Raw genomic sequence first — 20,460 nt, 5'->3', positions numbered from 1 at the left:
TAATCCATAAATCTTTAAATAAAAGCGACCACTTTAAATTCTCACATTAAATAAAATTTATTTTAAAATATAAAACTTACTCTCAGGTGTCGATTTTCTTCTGATAATTTCATCATTTCTCCCTGAAGTCTTTTACACTCTTCCACTAGTTTCCTTGTTTCAGTATCATTGAGTGAAACACTATGTGGTTTTGGCATGGGTCCATCTTGTTTAGATGCATTCAGTGGAAGAGCTTTGCTAGGTTCCATATCAATCTGTAAATATTACAAATATATTTTAAAGTTTTAAAAAACATTAAGATTTTTATATGCCACAAATTTTAATTTGTTTTGCTTTTTCAGCAACTATTCCAACTAAAATATTTCAAATTACTTCTGAATCATTAACAAAAATTGTGCCTACACCCCGAAATAAAAAATTTGTAAGTATTTAATTTCACTGCTACAAGGATATAAAAGTCCTAATTCAAAAAAAGGGGGGTGGGAAGTGGGGAATGTGTCCTCAAAGAATAATCCCATTGATATCTAAAAGGGGAGGGAGATAAAGGGGGAAATGGCAGAGAAGGTTGGTTTCTTAATTGTCCCAATTCTGGAGCTTAAAATGGAGCTCTGGAGGGTAGAGAGGTTCCTTATCCTTAAGGTCTCCATATCATTCCCAACGATTACCCTGTAATTAAGAGAATTTTAGGAAGGCACAAAAGAAAGGTTATGTTAATTAGGGAGAATGTAAATAAAAAAGGGAATTTGTAAGAGTATGAAAATAACTGTCAACACAATGCCAAAAACAGGCTGAAAAATGAAAATTAAAGAAATCCTAGAATTGAAAATTACAATAATCCTTAAGAGATAATCTAGCCTAAGTCTCTCGTTACAAATAGGTACATACTGAGACCAAATAAAATAACAATTAGAACTACCGCCTAATTCTAAAGCCAGTGGTCTTGTGGAGTATAAAATAGTAATGAGTTCTTTCAACACTCAATAATATTTTCAGTGCTGAAATTAATGTGACCTTACAAAAAGTATTATTATTATTATTATTATTATCATCATCATCATCATGATAAGAGATACTGAACTATGATGAAAGTTAAGAGATCGGGGTTCTAGTTCTGGCTTTAAAATTATCATTATAGATACTTCACACCTCTCTAGGCATAAATTCCCTCTATACATACAGAAAAATTGGACATCATTTCAAGTATATCTTACTTAGAACTAATATAATATTAAATGGCTGTAGTTCAAGTTATTTGGTTTTTAACCCATCAGATTCTGTGACCATGACATAGTGAACCAGCCAGAAGTACTCCTAGCTTATGATCTTATTTCTTCACTCACTTCATCCTAAGATACCAAATGTCTTAGCTTTTTGTCTGTAATAGAATCTTGTCAATTTAATTAATTTAAAAATCGTGTTTTTTCACAATTTGTTTTTGTGGGGATTTTTTGTTTTTAAGGAATTGTCTATGCTTACACATATTCTTAGAATAAGTGTTTTATTCTACAACTACATTACAATGGGCAAACTCAATAAATTACAGAATGACAACATGGTACACATGCAAAGGCACTGACTGATTCAGAGGGCCTGGGGGTTCAACTCTTACTTCTCAAAATTACTACCTGTTCATATTAAAAGAAAAAAAAAATTACTTAACCTTGACCCTCAAGTTTCCTCAAAATGAAGAGCCTTTGCAAGGATTTGGACTAATTAGTCTCTGAGGTTTCTTCCAAGTCAAAATTTACAAACGATATTAAACTTTTTTAATTGTTAGGCTAAATGAGATTATACAATACTATATACCAGTTCAATTGTTTAAAAAAAAAATTGATTCTGTAAGAGCCTAATAAAGCTTAATTGCCGATAAACATTATGAAGGGGTTAATAAAAAAAAAGCTTAATTGCTGATAAACATTATGAAGGGGTTCGCCATAATTTTATTCATTAAAAAAGGATAAATTCCAACAGAAGAGGAAATATTTAAGTCTTAGAAACATGTACAGCAAAATACCATTTTTTACAAAATCAAGACTAAGACAATTCTGTTAAAGTTGTTTCCATACAAATGGAAATGGCAATGAATCCCAAGGAAATAATGTACCAGTTAAAAAGAAACTTAGGTATACTTGAATTTCTGAAGTTCTGAACAAATTAAGACAAGATGAGAAGAAAGAGAAACAGATCTTAACAGGTTCCTGTGAGATTTAGGAAACATTAGCAGAAAGGTAATAAAAAGGAAAACTGAATAATTTTTTTAAAGCTATCATTCAAACAACAAAGGACAGTAAACTAGTGACAGTAGTACATTACAAACTTGAATAGCACACAAAAGACATTATGTTTTTTACATGGTAGCAACCTTTATGGAACTTATAAATATATTAGAGGTCACAGTAGGTGCAAAATGCATTTTAATTCATTTTTAAAACAAAAATAAAATTGAATTGCTGGAAATCAAATAGATTATCTTACTATGTATTTCTGTAGTTCTTTCTAAAATCTTTTTTAAAACCATATGTGTTTCTGTAGTTCTTTCTAAAATCTTTTTTAAAACCAGTATTTCCATTCAAATGATATTCTATAAGAAATGATTCAAATGGTATTTTGTAAAAAGGAGAATTGTACTGTACACATTATAGCAGAATTTAATGTAGAATTTAATTTTGAGCACATGATATTTTGTAAATTTTAATATCTGACTTAGGGTACATGCCTTTAATACAATAGACGATGATACAACTGGGCAGACTGCAGGAAGAGAGAAAAAATAAGCTAAAATAGATAAACTGGTTGAAAGGCTAACAACCTAAAGAAATATACATTTCATTACTGATAATAAAAAGAAACTAACAAAAAAATCTGTAGCAGGATTTTCTAAGGGAAAATTTATAAACTTGGCAGAACTACATATAGCAGGGCTTCTTTAGCTTTTTTCACTGCCGACCCCTATTTTGTCTGAGAAATTTTTATGCAACCCTGGGAATACAGGTATGTAAAAACAGATATACAAATCAAACACTTATCGATAATAAATCATTTTGTGACCCCCTCTTCCCCACTATATGGGATCACAACTCACAGTTTAAGAAGCTTTGGTATATAGTATAGTATAAAAACAATGCCATGGGGAAAGAGCAATAAACTTAGATGTTAAAAAAACAAGATTCGGGCTTTGGGTTCCATTATTTAGTGAAAGGTATGATGATTTGGAGAAGACCACTTCTCCTCTATGGGCCTCACTATCTCTTTTTTTATAAAATAGGAATTTCAACTAGATGATGCACATTTAAGGCTCCTTCTGGTTCTCTTATATTTTTCCTCTTTTTGACTGCCAAGCCAAATATAACTTGGTACTCTTATCATATTAACAAATCATCAAAATATTCAACTGAATACCTCTCCAAAGTGAAATGTAAAGTTATTAGATGAGCTGTATAAAAACAAACTCTATTACTATATACCAGCCAAGTCACCATAGGTCTATATCTGGTTAATAGATTATTTTTAATTGTTTTAAATGGCATAACTATTAACCTATACTGAGTAGGTTTCAAATCAAAAAGTTTATTAAAGCCAAATCACCATGTCATTTACACAGCCATATCGGAAAGACTCTGAGAAAACAGAAATTGACTCCTCATTACTAAGCAGTTCAAGAAGTCCATTCAAGGAAGATTACTTAGTTCCTGAAGGGATATTTTGTTCTATGAAATGGGATACTTTATATATTGCGCTAAGAATAAGAAGCAGATTACATACAGTAAGTACCCAAGGGTCCATAATACCTTCCTGAATAGTGATTTTAATACTGATAATGATACCTATTATTTACTGGGATATTGCTTAAAAACAGATGGGAAAGAGACAAATACTTTATTAGTTCCTTTTTATTGTTTGCTTTATATATTACCTATTTGTGTGTTGAAGACGAAGTATCTAATTTATGCACTGGTATTAAAAATAACACATTTGAATTATTAGATTTAGTGTGTATTTCCCAGTTTTTAAATCCTAAAGATACATATCTGTGCTACAATACCTACTAATTTACCCAGATAAGAAACTCAACATATTCAGGAACCAGGGATACAATCCAGCGAAAGAAATTAAAATTTGATTTTAAAATATCATACCAACTTCATCAAAATATAAAATTTTGCTTTTTCTGTGAACGTAACTATATCACATTCACATATTTGCAAAAACTTATTTTGCAACAGAAGAGAAATTATTGTAAAGAAAATATTCTGTAAAACTATAAAGCTTTGTTAATGAGTTGGAACTCTTAGATATTTTGGCTTATTTTTAAATAGAATGAACTTTTCCAATTCTGTACAGTTCTATAAGCTTCAACTACAAATATGAGCTGAAACTAAGTGTGTAGCTGTACCTGTTTCATTTCAAAGTATACTCTGAAAATTTATCTTCCAATTACCTACAATAACTTAACACCAGTAGAATCCTATAGCTGTAAGCTCCCTGTAACAAACCTTAGGCTTTTGCTGTTTGAACATACTGTGTGATGCCCTGGGGTCAGTCTTCAGGCTATAATTGGCAGGTGTTGCAACTGAGGTGATGATGCTGACTGGAGTAGTGAAACCGGTCCCTGGTGTAGATATACCCTGAGGTGGCATGGGAAACACACTCTCAGACTGGCATCAAACGCATCAGATTTTTCTTGCATGATATAAGGGAGTGACTAAACCACAGAGAAAGTATTAGTCTTTAGAACAGTAATATCACTACTTTAAAAAAAAAAAAACAAACAAGTTTTATGGATAAGCACAATTAATACAAAGATATCTACTAATAGTTAAGATTTAAAAGACAAGGAAATACATTATTAAGTTTTTGCTATCATCCCCTTTTTAAAAGTTATATTCCTATTTCATCACCCTTGTTTACCAAATTTATATGCATGTTTTTGCTTCTGTGGCTTTAAAGAATTTCCCGTACTAAGTGATCTTTTAATCCACTGTTTTTAACTTCATTCATGAATTAATTTTTAGCCTAAAACTCAATATGTAATTGAAAATAAAGACTTAGTATATTTTCTCATTCCTGATTATAATTTATCAGCAACCCACCATAAATAATGAGTTTTTTCCCCTATAGGATTCAAATTCAAAATTTCTACAAGGTCCTTTCAGATTATTTCCTCTGTTCATCTCTCTCCCACCCCTGCCCTGGAAAAAAAAAATAACTCCACCAAAATAAAGACTTACAAAAATTATTTATCAATAAGCTATGAAAATCACAAAGTCAAAATCTTATTACACACTAAGATTGGGAGACACCCAGAAACACCTAATCAGTCTACCATTAAGCATTTGTGTGTAAATTTTTAAATCAAGGAAAACATCATTTGAAATAACATTCTCTCACAATAACAAGGTTCTTTCTAAAGTTTAACATAAATTCCTTAATGTTGTTGAGGGGCCATTTTCTTTTGGCTTTATCTCAGTGGAAAAGGTCTGCAGAAATCCAAAGATTAACTTTATTATCTACCATACCTACAAAATTATTACATTGGATTAAAGAAATCCAGTATCTTTGTGTTGTTTTAAAAGTTATTTTCAAAAACAACCTAATTTCACAGAAAACAGTGAGAACAGATTATATATTAAGTGTCAGAGTCAGAAAAGACTAAAAGTTTAACAACAAAAAAAGCAAGTTTAAGAGACTGATGAAATCAGCTTGGACATGTGTAGAAATTCCAATAGGATGTCCAGTTGGAACAACAATTTACAAGTGATAGCTGAAATAAAGAGAATGAATGAGATTAAAGGAACTAAATAAAAGAGACAATAGAAAGGGAGAGAAGGACTGAGGGGAAGACAGGAAAAGCAGTCCTTTGGGGAAAACTCATAAGGGATGGGGAAGAAGACAAGGATCTAGCCAAAGAGACAAAGAAGGAACAGAGAGAAGTAGGAAAACCAGGAGAGTTCAGTGTCTGTGAAGTTAAAGGAGAACAGTTACCTAGTATGAAGGTAATTAATAGAGAATCATTAAGAGTAAAACAGAAAAATTATTTAACAGCACAGAATCAATTATGGGATGTTTCATTACTTGTTTCAATGATGTTCAGTGGAATGGAAACAGGACTAACCAAAAAATTAAAGAAACAAAAAAGTCAGTCAGTTAGGGTCAGGGATAACTGAAGAAAAGGATGGGTACTGAGAAATTCTAGGCCCTTAAGCACAAGATAATAAAAATCATGGAATCCTAAACTTAGAGGAAATCTCAAAGGTTACTGATACCAGAGCAAATTTCTACAAGATTCCCCTGCAAGTGCTCATCTGTCCTATATTTGTAGATTAGCAAAGATGTACTTATTACTTACTTTAAAAACCCATTTACTCTTAGTGAACTGTTAAGAAACATTTTCTTATATTGAGCTGAAAAGTACCTCAGTAAAAATCAGTCTAATTTTTACTTAATGGAAGTAGGATTTTAAATACTTGAAAAAAGCCATATAATGTCCCATTCTTAAATATATGAACTTGGAACCAAATGTTTTCCAATACCCTCATTAACTTGAAGGCATTTATGAACCCCTCTGATTAGCCCTTGAGTTGACAGATATAAAGAATGGCATCCAGAAATGCGGTTATCTCCTCAGAGAAAGCAGGATTAAAGAAAGCAAAACTATTTTTTTTTTTTTTTTGGGGGGGGGGGGGGGGAGTAAAGTTAGAGTTTACAGTAGTTCTAAAAGATTAGTCAGTACTATGGTCCAGGGAAGCCACAAATGGATTGATATGTGCCAAGAAAGGAACAGAGAAAGGGATACAGAAAAAAAAAAAATAGTAAGAACATGTAGTTTGTCTCCATGGCTGAAAAAAATGCATGGCTGGGCTTGGAGGAATCCAAAGGAATTGAAACTAAAGTATAAACAAAAAAAAGACTAATATGGCATTTTAGCAACAGGCATTCTTCAAATCACAATGTATTTATTAGCACCTATTATGCTCCATTCGATGTACTTGGTATTGGAAATACCAATTCAAAGAATGAAACAAACTCCTGCTTACAATAAGTTTACATTCCAATGGATGGAGGGGTGTGTGTGTGAGACAGACAGATACATACAACATAAAAATAAAGAAAATATATACAAGCTGTTAAATATGGTATTATTGGGGTTGAGGGGATAAGGAAAGGTTTCAAGCAAAAAATGGTGAAGTTTCATGCATGAAAGAGAGAAGGATCAATTCGGCTAGACTGTGGAAGAGGGGGATTGAAGGTCGGGAACAACATGATAGAAGATGGAGAAATACACATTAAAGTTAGAAAGACAGGAAGTTATAAAGGTTTGTAAAAAGTAAATAGCTTTACTCACATATAATATCCTAGAACCCAGTGAAAGTCATTGGAGTTAAATAATTGGGGGAGTCACTTAAGAAAAATTACTTTGGCAGTAATATATAGGATGGACTGGACACGAAGCAGTAAGCCAAATTAAGGGACTATTGAATAATCAAAGAAAAAGGAGGCTTCAACTGCGGAGATGACTGTGAGTGAAGAGGGAGGGGTAGACAAGGACAGATAAATATAAAGATAGAAAATGACAAGATCCAAAATGTATGATTATGTATGGTGAAAAAGAGTGCTAAAGATTTAGAATATGTTACTTGCCACCAAACCAAGAACTTCTTTTCAAATTATTGTTTTTACATCATCTTAGTTTCCAAATATTTATCTCTACCAAGAGACTTATCCCTTATAATAAATAAAGAAAGATGAGGTGGAATGGAAAGTTCAGCAAAATTAACCAACAGCTTAATGTGACAACATAATGCTCCACAATCCTAGTTTCGTCTGCAAAGGAAGGAAGGAGGCATTTTCTTATCTCTTCTTTGAGACCAAGAAAACTAAGAATTATACAGTCACAGCATCTCTGAAGATGACTCTACTTTTTTTTAACCTAACAAGATATGACACTTCTTTGAAAACTTCCTTCTTCATATACTTTCCATAAGCTTGGAAAAACTACTATAATCTGATGTTACTGCCTTCGTTTCTAACAACAAAAAAAACCTAGCCTTACCTAAAGAACTTTACAAATACTTATTCAAGAGAAGAAAACTAGAATTAACTAGAACTAACATGGATAAACTACAGGCAGGGAAATTTCAGCTCAATAGAAGGAAAAATTATCTAATAATCTAAGCTATATAGTTATGGAAAAGGTTACTTCTCTTGTTAGCATTACCCAAAGACTAATGTCTTTCTAATCTCTACAAACCTAAATCAATCAAGCTCAATAATTGTCTAGCTTTCTTTTTTACATGCTTTACATTTGAAAATTAATAGTTAACTTTGAGGCTGCATGCCAACACCCAAAACCAAATAATAATTTTAATAATTATCCTAAAATGACGGAAACTTCGAAAATAGTCAATTATTTTATTAAATTGCTCATCAACACAGAGTTATTTTTCCCTTTTTAGGATACTAATGCATCATTATTCTGGAGGAGGTACAGATAAAAACTTAAGACAAAAAAAAAATATATATATATATATATATATATATACACACACACACACACACTCAAATAAGTTTGTTTCCTTTTTTTTTTTGACTAATCAATAATATCTATGACTACATTCAAAAAGTTCAGAAATGTCCCTTCACTTTTATGTAGTCTTTTTGCAAGAAAATGGGATCCTAAAATATACCAAAATCAACCCTCCAAGCAGCTTTCTTTTGCCAAAAAAAAAAAAAAAAAAAAAAACCTACTGAAAGTTTTTTTTGAATGTGCACAATTTTTTTAAATGTATCAAAGTATCAAGTTTTAAAAATATTTAAGTTATATAAGTTATGTAAGGACCCACAAAAAACATACATATCATATTCATTCTCTCTCTCTCTCCCCCAAACCATAAAATACACAGATTACAAGCAAAAGGAATTTGAAAAGAACAGAGAATTTTATCTTCCTATTTGGGATATTTTCAAGATAGTGATATTACTACTTATTTTATCTACTTACCAATTTATCATTTTCATTGGGCATTTCAAATACACATCTCAATTTGGAATCCATGAGTTCATCAGGTTTTGCTTCTTTCCACTAAAAAAGAAATCACTACCATCAAAAATCTAAGTAACAATTCTCTCTCAATTCATACAAAATACATATAAATTTGTTACTTTTGAAAACAGTTTTGGGAGTAATTTATTTGCAGCATCCTCCCCATTTATTCCCCCACTTTGGTTTACTTACCAAAATTTTACCATGTAAAATAGTTATTTTCTTTCATCTAAGATTACATGTTTTTAAACTTCAAGGAAATGAAAGGAGTAATTATTATTATCAAGCTTAAACAGTGTATATGCTAATTTTCCCCATAATATGAATTTAAAGCAAGCCTTATATGCCTTATTTCTATAATGCCAAATTGACTTTCCTCCTACTTCTTATTCTTAGCCTTTAGGGCTAAAACCACAGTAACAATTCAATGATCCTACAAGCTAGGATCAGAAGTGACAAAAGATAATGAAAAAGAATGCGGTCTATAACTATGAATTAATATCTACTAAATTTGATAGGATATATACCATCATCAACTATATAGTCTGCTCCCTATAAAAATTTTTAAATCGTCTTAAAAATCTTAGGCCATTTCTAAAAAAGTAAAGAGCCCCAGACAACAGAATTTTCTCATTATAATGGTCCTTCCCTACCCTTGACTATTTTAAATAGCCTAAAAAGCACAGAATGGAAGGAGGTTTGTTCAGGTGTGAATACTTTATTATGATACTGTCTAATAAAAAATAAAATTTTAACAACTTCTAATATATTAAAATTTTCAAATACATTAAAAAGGAATATTGATGAATATTTCCTAGTGCTTTTCCAGTCACAGGGAGGAAAATTTGCTTTAAATAAAAAACAAAATTTTAACAGATTGTAAGAGTGGGATGATGACTTGCATCAAAAAAAAAAAAAAAAAAATCCTTCATTGTAATACTGTATAGAAGAAATCCTTGAAATATTGAGTTGCATGTGCTTCTGAAATTATTCAGTTGATAACAATCAATGTAATTGATTGTTCAAGGAGTTGACATATTAATTCTTGATTAAACTAGTAGGACTTGGCAGATACAGTACTGACTAGCACAGCATCAATTTAAAATACAGTACTGAGAATGACAATAGTTAAACAGTTTTTCTGTCTAATGACATTTTTGACTAGGGTTTGAAAATTCAAAGAACAAATATAAAAAAATCAAAGCTAACTTTTAATTACTCTGAAAGGGTTCCTACTTTGTATGCTTTTCTGAAAAAGGCTCTAATCAAATATATAAATTAAATGCAAATTTTTCTCCTCCTTGAAGGTATCCTTTGTGTAATCATCATATATCAATCTCTATGCAAGCTCATTCTCTCCACATCACCTGGCATAATCTACTTTTCTCTCCATGACCTTTTTATATGATCTCATTACTTACTATCTATGATAGGTGGATTTTATTCCAAATCTATATATTCTCTTTCATAAGTTCTAGTCCCTAGCTTTATCTACCCAAGGACAATTCCCAGAGATATTTCAAACTTAAATATCCAAAGTCCTTTGATACTTACTTCTTTGCTGTGTTTTGATTTATGTTTTAGGTTACAGTTTTATTAAAGACACCAATTAGAGGAATGTAAGATCAGTAGAAATTTAAGAAATTCAATCTAATCTTTAAGTGGTTGTTTGATTATGCCAATAATTATGAAGGAGTACAGGTTACTTAGTTTGTCATATATTATATGTTGGGAGATTTTTTTTTGATGCTTTGATACAAAACACAACTTCTTCCCTAACTCAGCCCTCCTCTTGACTTCTTTATTCCTGTTATGAGAAATGCCATTCTTCCAGTAATCTAAGTTCACAAGATAAAAGATTTTCAATTCTTCACTCTCACTCATCTACCTCATCCCATTTAAAATCCTATCAACTCTTATCTCTTCTCTTACATCTGTCCTACTCTCAATTCCCAAAGATTTCCTTTAAGAGGACAGAAACTGGACCTCTGGCTCACTCTACTCTTATCTGCTCATTTTCAACTCCCAGGGAAAAAGTTTTCACTCCCAGGATGAACTGATAATTTTTAATCTTAGCACCATTCTGCTAACTCAAACACTGAATACTACCCTCCCTCATCCTCTCTTCCCCTCTCTAATTAAAAGGCTAGAGTAGAGCATTAAACTACTCTCAAAGCTTTCCTCTATATAGAGGGCAAAAATCAGACTGCTAACTCATCCTACTCTCTATCTATTGCAGCAACAGAACAAAATACACACCTCTCCTTTTTTTATCCTCTAGTGCCCCTCTGCTAAGATATAGATGTAGTGAACAGATTTAGAGGACCAGTAACATTTTTTGCACTTCATTTTTCTCATCTAATGTCTTTTCACTTTAAAATGTCACAGCTGGTGCTATCTTTAAAAAGAAAAAAAAGGAAAAGAAAAAAGAATTTTGACAAAACATTTTTCCCAGCTCTGACCAGAACTAACTTTAATGAGATAGTAAAGCTTCCAGCTTCTAATAGAAAAGTCCTGATTTGTATAAAAAGTCCACTTTGTGTCTCTGCTTTGGATTTTTTTCTTAAGATGTATTTTGAGTTGAAGATATTTTTTTTAAATATCACCTGTTTGTACTTTTTTGAGTAAAGATTCCCTTTTTCATTTATTGAAGGAGATGGGAGTTATTTCAGTTAGGAATGATTGCATATCTTTTTTTCAAGCTGGGCATGATGGTGCAGCACAGTTATAATTCTTACTACCAAGAAGTCTGAAGCCAATAGATCTCTTGAGCCTAGGAATTATATGGAGAGAAAGGGAGGTCACCAAGTAGCCTAAAAGTTGGAAACATACCAGTTCAAGCTCCCTTCCTAATTATAATGAACCATAATAATGTTTAGTTCTAGCATTTCTACCCTAGATAAAACAGGAAAATCTAGTCTTTACTTCTTTTTCTTTTTTAAATCCAATTTCTTTCAGCTCAAAAGAAGATATATAGTTGCATTCTAGGAGACAAAGAGTCTTTAAAATTCAAGAATCTAAATTTCAGTAAAATCTGTAACATTATACATATTTGACCAATTGTGCTTCTGAGAGAAATAAAGAGATATCTAAACTGACATGGGAGGGTAGGGGTAAGAGAGAGTAGAGTAGTATCGAGGATAGAATATGCCTAACACTTAATTGGAGGGTAGGGGTGAATATGGGAGAAAATATTTGGCCAGGGATCATCAGATATCTGAAACCAAGTTTCAGACAACCATGAACTATTCCAAGAGCCAAACGGATGGCATGGTCAGAGATACAATTAAAAGGACTAAACAAAATCTGTTGTTATAGTTGTTTAGTTGTTTCAGTTGTGTTTGAATCTCCATGCTCTCCCTGACCCTAGTTGGGATTTTCTTGGCAAAGATACTGGAAATGGTCTGCCATTTCCTTCTCCAGCTCATTTTACAAATGAGAAAACAGGCAAATGAAGTAACTTGCCCAGGGTTACATTGATATTAAGTATCTGAGACTATAGATGAATTCAGACCTTTCAGTCTCTAAGACAGTGCCCCATCTACTATGCCACCTAGCTGCCCTTTGAAACTAGATAGTACATTATTAATAAGGTTGAGTATGCTATTCACTGTGTAACAAGATAAATATCTTTTAAGTTCAGACATTATTTCTCAGTATTTTTTTCTTACTCACACAATTATCCTTCTTTAATTCAAGGTAGTCTGTACACAGACCTAAGGAAATAAGCAGGATATTGAGATAAACAAGAGTAATCTGTGTAAGAATTTGCCATCTCTAGAAAACAAGAGTCCTCCTAGCAGTGTTGTCTTAACTCAAATAGGAAAAAAAAGGGACCATTAATATATAAGAATGCCTCAGAGTCATACATTGACTTTTAAAATGTAATGTTATCGATGTTTTATTATATTTATTTTGTTAAATATTTCCCAATTATATTTTAATCTGTTTTGGTAAGTCCCAACTAATTTTTAAACTAGTGTGGACTCTACCTAAGAGTGTTTCAAGCCACATATCTGAAATCTCTGTTCCAGAGTACATATGGACAGATCTAGGAACTGTGTACATTTTTTTCAGGTTGGAACTTTATCCCTTAAAGAATATTATTAATTATAAGTTGTAATAATAGGATTTTTAAATTTAGAGGTATGGGGTTTTTTTAACTTTTTATTTTTTTTACATAAAGGTTTAGATGACTTTTTAACACCATATAAAAATGAGTTATTTATTATAATAAGTTTCATTTTGAAATGCTAATAATTGATAGGTCTCTGATAAATTAAATTATACAATTTGGGAATATAGATCCCATTATAATAGAATTTACTCTAGTCTTATTTTAAGTGAAATATGCCTTCTAATAAGAGACTTTTGAAAAGCCACGATTTTTGTGATACTTATCAATAAAATAAAGTGTTTAAAAACCTAAATAAACAAGTGAGTGAGAGAATAAATAAGTAAAGGTTTACATGGAAACACATTTTGTGGAAAGAAAGTAGATGGAAAGACCTCCAAAGCTTCTTGTTGAGTCATTTTTTTTTTTTAGATTTTTAATGATTAAATAATCTACATAAATGAATAGCTTTTTTATAGAACCTGAATTTTAAAGACAGGATATATTAAAGAAAGCAAGTGTATATTGTCTATTCCAAAGTTTAAAAGCTTCTATATTTTTAAGTATTCCTTTAAGCACTAAGTAGATATAGGACCCAATATCTAAAACAGGATGGTGAAGCAAACTAACTTTGAGAACAATGAAGAATACAGAAAAATCACAGGATCATAATTTAGAATTAAAAAGGGATTTCAGAAGACTTATAGCTTAATTTTCTCATTTTAGAGATGGGAGAGGCGAGGCCCAGAATGGGGGCGCCCAAATATAACTTAGCTAATATCACAAAGGAAGGGGGAGAGAAGAAGGGGGAGAGGGAGAGGGGACAGGGAAGAGAGCAGAGGGGAAGAGGAAGAGGAAGGGGAAGAGGAAGAGGAAGAGGAAGAGGAAAGGAGAGGGAAGAAGGAGAGGGGAGAGGGAGAGAAGAGAGGGAGAGAGAGAGGAAAAAAGCCAATAGGTTCCAATAGGTTCCCCAATTCTAAATTCTGTCTTCTACCATGCTACCACCATTAAAGTCAGGCATTAATAATGATTTCCTTCATTGCTTCCCCCCCCAAAAAAAAAATAATAATTTCCATTTTACATTGTTTACTTTAGTAATACCAATATGCTTCTTATGTCACCCTAATAAATGATTTAAAAAAATATATTATTCCAACAACCTGTTCTGGAGTTAATTAACAAATAGAATCAACAAATTTTGGAAATACCAATCCCATCATTTTACAGATGGGGAAACTGGGGACTGATAAGATTGAGTGAGTTGCAGAAGATCAAACAGAAAAAAAGAAATGACTTTAGCAATGAGTCACATACAAGCTAGTAGAAAATATCAAATTGATGTAAGGGCTTTTGCAATAAACTTCTAAAATAAGTTTCAGGAAATTCCCTTTGTCCTATTACTACACAGTAAGTAAGGTCTTCTTTTGAAGATTATTGATACAAAAAAGTAAAACATGGAATAATTTATACCAGCATGAGCCAAAAACCAAGTAACTAGCTTAAGAAAAATGTCCTAAAGTACTCTGAGCACGCTGTGAAATATGTAAAGACATTCACACCTAATCTGAGAAATCAGAATGCCTAGAGAGGGGGGAAAAAAAATTAGAACATCTAAAATGGTATCTTTACTTAAAAGTTTATAAATGAAATACAGAGCTTGATGATCTTCAACAACATTTTCTCAAGGCTAGCAAAAGGCTCTCAAAAGCATTGTTTTGAATCCCCAGAGAAAAGAAAAGTAATGGGAAGGTTCCATATGTTACATTTCTGAAACTTAGAAATATAGGAAAATATCTGGATGAAAAAAATTAACATTCACATATGCACCATTATTAATCAAAAAATCATATTTACTAAGACAAAAGAAAATCTAGAAAAGGATGAAATCATACATTTATATGGATCACTTGACACTATCTTTGATTTTAAAATAAATTCTATGATAATGAATGTTAAAACTTTTTAAATCTTTCTCTGGTAAAATTACAGAGAAATAATATTTCTTAATACCAAATAGTTCACAGAATTTAAATGATTCCTAAAAGTGAATTCATTACACAATGTACTCACCACAGCCTCCATATCTGAAGTGTTTGATGGTGCAAAAATCGTCTGTACCATAAACTTGTGTTTACTCTTCTCATTTGGATCGTAGTCAAAAGGCTGTAGCATTACTGAATAAGAAGAAGGAGTAAATTATACTATGTTCTATTTTAAATTTATTCTGTTTATTTTTGCTATCATGTATACTATATTTTATAATTAGGAAGGGTATGAAAATTCAAGCACATATATTTATATTAAATATTCTGAATCAATACCCCTTAAGGACCAATTTGAATTTCAACTTAAGTAAAAGTTTTTGAAATCGGGAAAAAATGACTAGTCAGTAAAAAACAAAAACAAAAAGATAAGGATATATAACAAAAATTTAAACAATTTCAAAATTCTACCTCATGCTCTTATTTTAAATCATTCCCCTTAGACTTGATTTACAGTTAATAAATATTTGTGAAAACTAATACTTAACGCAAGTCCCTTTTCTGGCATTTCCTAATAAAATGCAGTTTTGCTTTCTCTCCGCCCCCCTCCCAAATTAAGACACCTGAATTAGAAATGATGTACTCCGTAACACAAACTTTCCCCTTTCTCCCCAATATCTTGAAAAATTTAGAATAGTGAAAAATACTTCAAAGATTATTAGTACTACAGCAACAATGAAGTTATGTGATGATCAATTGTGATGGACTTGACTCTTTTAAACAATTAGGTGATTCAGGCCAATTCCAATAAATTTTTGTGATGAAGAAAGCCATCTGTACCCAGACAGAGGACTATGGGGACTTAATGTGATCACAACATAGTATTTTCACTATTTTTGTTGGTGTTTGCTAGGGGTTCCCCCCCCGCCTTTTTTTTTTTTTTTTGATTGATTTTTCTTGTGCAACATGATAAATGTGGAAATAAGTTTGAAAGAATTGCTTATGTTTGATTACTTGCTATCTGCGGGGAGGAAGAAGGGTAGGTAGTAGGGAGAAAAACTGGAACACAAAAGTTTTACAAAGGTGAATGTTGAAAACTATTTTAGGTATTTTGGAAAAAATAAGCTATTATTTTTTAAAAGATTATTAGTACTTAAAAAAACATTTAATTTAAAAAATGCTACAAAGAATTTTAAGAGTCACACTATTCTAATGAAAATGTCCCAATAATCAAATACATTCCCAATCTCCTGTCCCCAATTGCACTAATATATTCTGGGTAAATTGACTTCTAGAGCCACCTTGTGGCACCGTGTGGAACATGTCTGTAAACTACAAATGTATAGTGTGACATTTTCCTGATCATCTAATTAAAATGGATACATAATTTTTCAGATTTACAACAGATGGAGTAGTATACATAAATAAGGACTGTTAAAAACATATTTGCTAATTCTTTCAAATGCCATATATTACAAGGATTTGCATAAAAGAGAATCTGAGTTCATTATATTTCTTTTAGTTTGTGTTCTTATTATCTTTAGGCTTGGCTTATCCTTGTTCTTTTGGCTATCTAGTCTAATATTCCAATTTGTATGTTTCATTTAGGAAATTCTTTGGTTACATGCCAATTATTTTGGAAAGTGATGGAGTAATTCAGATGACCAAAATAAAAACTATATATATTTGCTTTCAGTCTTGCAAATCTAACCAAGGCATATGGGATAGGAGTTATACCTGTAATTTCATTGGTACAGAGAACTCCAGGTAAGGAAATTTCCATCTACCAACACAGGTGGGTATCTTTATAGTTTTAGATAGTTGCCCATAGCACTCAGAGGTTAATTGACTTTCCCAAGGTTACATAGTCAATCTGTCAGAAACAAGGTCTTCCCGATTCCAGAATTAATACTCTTTTCAGTATATCATACTGCCCCACTATATCTAAAGGGGTTTAAACTGATAATAATGAGAAAATAGCCAATTTATAGCCTGGTGACCATACTAGATACTACAGAACTTAATTCCAATGTAAAAATTTAATAACACTGAGAGAATATATGCTGGAGTAGATCTACTAACAAACTCCAGGAATTCATGTCTCTATCAGAAATGTTCACAGGGCCAGTTACATCAAGGAAACAATTTTAACCTTACAAATAGGGATACCATTTGCAGGTGGGTAACAATTAACAAGAAAAGGGGGAATATAAACCATCAGATTACACCATACATATTGGACAGAATAATAAAGATAAATCAGAAGCTTGACATCTGGGGGAGGGGGTGGAGGGAAGGAGAAAAATCGGAACATAAGTGAGTGCAAGGGATAATGTTGTAAAAATTATCCTGGCATGGGTTCTGTCAATAAAAGTTATTTAAAAAAAAAAAAAAAAAAAGATTATAAGGTTAACATGAAGGCATGAAACAACAATGATAGGAGAATTCATTTAACAGAGACATCACCTGCTGAAGTTCTCTTTCCCAAAAAGAGAACAGCTAATAATTTATTCACTTGCCTTATTGATAATTTCATTCCTCAAAAAGAGGAACCTTCCTTTCTTAACAATTGTTTTGCATCAAATTCTCACTAGCAAAGTAGAAGCAACTGCTCAGAGAGAAATGAGAAACTAAGAAGTGACCATCTTAGAATAAGTGAGCAAAGACCAATGACTGCCAATCTAAATTTTTGAAAATTAGATTTCAAGCAAGTATATTTAGAGGAAGGACGAAAAGGACCTCACGTACTAAAATCAACTGTGAGATATAGGAGCAGCAAGGTATCTCAGTGGATAGACCACTCACCCTAGTGTCAGGAGGACCTAAATTCAAATAGCTATGTGATCCTGGGCAAAAAAAAACCTCACTAAAAAAATTACCTCACTAAAAAAAAGAAAAGAAAAGAAAAGAAAATGAGAGATATGCCATGAAACTAGGGGGAGAAAAAGTTCTGATTTCTAAAAAAGAAAAGAGTGGGGAATCTCCAAGTAAGTTATTCATTAATAAGTTTTACTTCTAATTCCTGGCAAGATTCTAGAATATATTATTACAAAAACATACTTGGTTAGCATCTAGAAAAAAGTGACATGGATTCAAAAACTGGTTACATCAGAATGTCTATTTTTTTAAGTTAAACCGGAAATCATGAGTACTGCAGACATAATTCACCTAAGTTTTAGGAAAATGTTTGGCAATCATTCTGAATCTCAAAACAAGATGGAGACATATAACTGAGACTATAGCACAGCTTGGTGATTTCAAAACTAGGTGAATGTTCAGTGGTGAAAGATGGTCAGATACAAAGTGGTCTATAATGGAGTGACCTGGATGTCTGCACTTCAACTTAGTTATCATTTTATTAATGATTTGATGAAAACCAAATTTCACGTACTTTAGAAATTTAAAGATAAAAATAAAGGAGTGAAATTAACATCACACACAAAAATCACTATCAAACAGACATTAGAACAAAACATTAGAAAAATTAGAAACAAACATTAGAACAAAAAAAGAAGATTAAATAGGCAAAAATATAAAAAGTCAAAATTGGATAAAAAATTTAATTTCACAAGTACAAGATGAAAAGTGTGGCTACATAACTGATTCGATAACAAGCTGAAAGGAATTAAGTTAACAGAGGTTCAACAGCTTTACTTAAGAGGATCAATTGTAGCAATTTTACAAAAACATATTCCATATGCGTACGCGCACACATACACACACACGGAAAATCTGTAAAATATATTTGTACTAAAATATCCCCCTAAACAATATGTATGCTGGTATTTCATATTGTTCTATTTGAATAGAGTATAATTCCAACGAAGATAAGTGAACTTTTATAATATCCTCAAAACAAAAAATAAATCAAATTAACAGTATAAAATATTCTTAGGTTTCACCAAATATTTAACACTACTGCTATAGCATAAACAAACTAAAATACTCCAACATATATGTACAGTTATCTTTTCTTAGAACTCTGAATAGAAGCCCAAGCAGGCCAATCTTCATTCCTCTGCTGATTCTGCTTCTGATTTTCTAGTCTCAGCTGCCTTCTTAACCCTGAACCTCAGTACCTGGGGTCTCTTAAACTTGTAATACTAGTACACCTTTACAATTTTTGTAACTAAGTTTCTCCAACACCAAAAATCTTTATTAAATATTCTAGCTTTCTAATAAAAATTCTTTATAAATTATGTAGACTAGGATGTAAAGACAGTCTAATCTTAACTGGCATTCTAACTGAGGAAGCCACTGTTCTTGAATACTCAACTTTGTTCACTGCGTAACACACTTAATAGTAATCACCAGGTGATCTAATTAACAAAAATTCACTTTTTTTTTTCTTTGCAAAGTACTTGATAAATCCTGGCCACAGAAAAATTCATTTTACAGATTAAGCTTTATTAAGATCATGCTTCTAAGATTCATAACACAAATCAGGAATCTCTAAATTTCATATGAGAATTGGTTTCCTTTATGTCCTCCTATATGTCTCCACAATTCTTCCACACATATTTATTTTTTCAAATGAATTACCTATTTATTGTGTGACAATTAACAAAACACCACTGCTTACTGCAAATTAAGAGCTAACTCTGTGTAGACCTAGGAGTGTGAACTCTGAAACATTCACTGATAACTAAGATCCAGAATTGTCCCAGAGTTGCAGAAATTACAAAAAAAAAAAAAAAAAAGAGCTAAAAATACTGTTAACATGACCTGAGATCATGGAACAAGTCAAAGATTAAAGAATTTGTCCAAAAGATGGATTTGACCATGTCCATGCTTCTAAGAATCTTTCTTGCTTTCAATTCCATTGAAAACCTATGACAGAGACACGACAGAAGAGGCAGGCACTGAATTCATCCAATATCCCCCTCAAAACAACTGTAAAATAATGCCTTCAAAATGAATTTTAGAGCAGCAGAGTTAATAAAAGGTTAGAGTGAGGCATTTTTCTAGCCTAAGACAATGAAAAGGAGAATAGCAGAAAAGGTCTATTACAATAAAATGGGAGCTGACCACAAAGCGGCACCAGTGGGCTCTGGAAGTAGTAGCAAAAAGCAGCAATAGCTTTCAGAGTTCTCAGGCCAAAGATGCTCTTGGGGAGGGGGGGGGGAGAAGAGAGAGGAGGGGTGTCAGACAAAAAATTACAAGGAGATTAGAGGGGACTCTTTGCAAACACTAAATACAGATGAGACTGACTAGGATATCTATTGCCCATATACATTTTCAGATGGCTCTTCCCAAGTGAAGAGAAGCATCTGTGGTCAGTCACATGGGAGCAGGAACTCTGGGTGAAGGAGGGAGAGAAAATC

At 32.0% G+C, this 20,460-nt stretch overlaps 1 protein-coding gene across 2 annotated transcripts in view; it reads right to left on the bottom strand.

Annotated features, from left to right (window-relative positions):
- VAPA (VAMP associated protein A) overlaps positions 1–20,460 on the bottom strand; it is a 75,767-nt gene that overhangs the window by 7,378 nt on the left and 47,929 nt on the right. Inside the window, exons 3-6 of one of the 2 annotated variants that reach the window (XM_003760060.4) lie at positions 15,225–15,328; positions 8,999–9,079; positions 4,494–4,625; positions 81–254 (exon numbers count right to left, since the gene is read on the bottom strand). In XM_003760060.4, coding sequence (XP_003760108.1) covers positions 81–254; positions 4,494–4,625; positions 8,999–9,079; positions 15,225–15,328 — 491 coding nt within the window. The remainder of the gene's footprint in view (positions 1–80; positions 255–4,493; positions 4,626–8,998; positions 9,080–15,224; positions 15,329–20,460) is intronic. The other variant, XM_003760059.4, reaches the window with a different exon arrangement.

The sequence above is a fragment of the Sarcophilus harrisii genome, chromosome 1 (assembly GCF_902635505.1).
Source record: "Sarcophilus harrisii chromosome 1, mSarHar1.11, whole genome shotgun sequence".
Classification (NCBI taxonomy): Eukaryota; Metazoa; Chordata; class Mammalia; order Dasyuromorphia; family Dasyuridae; genus Sarcophilus; species Sarcophilus harrisii.
Note: the sequence above shows the minus strand (reverse complement) of the source record. Positions and strands in the feature narration are given on the sequence as shown.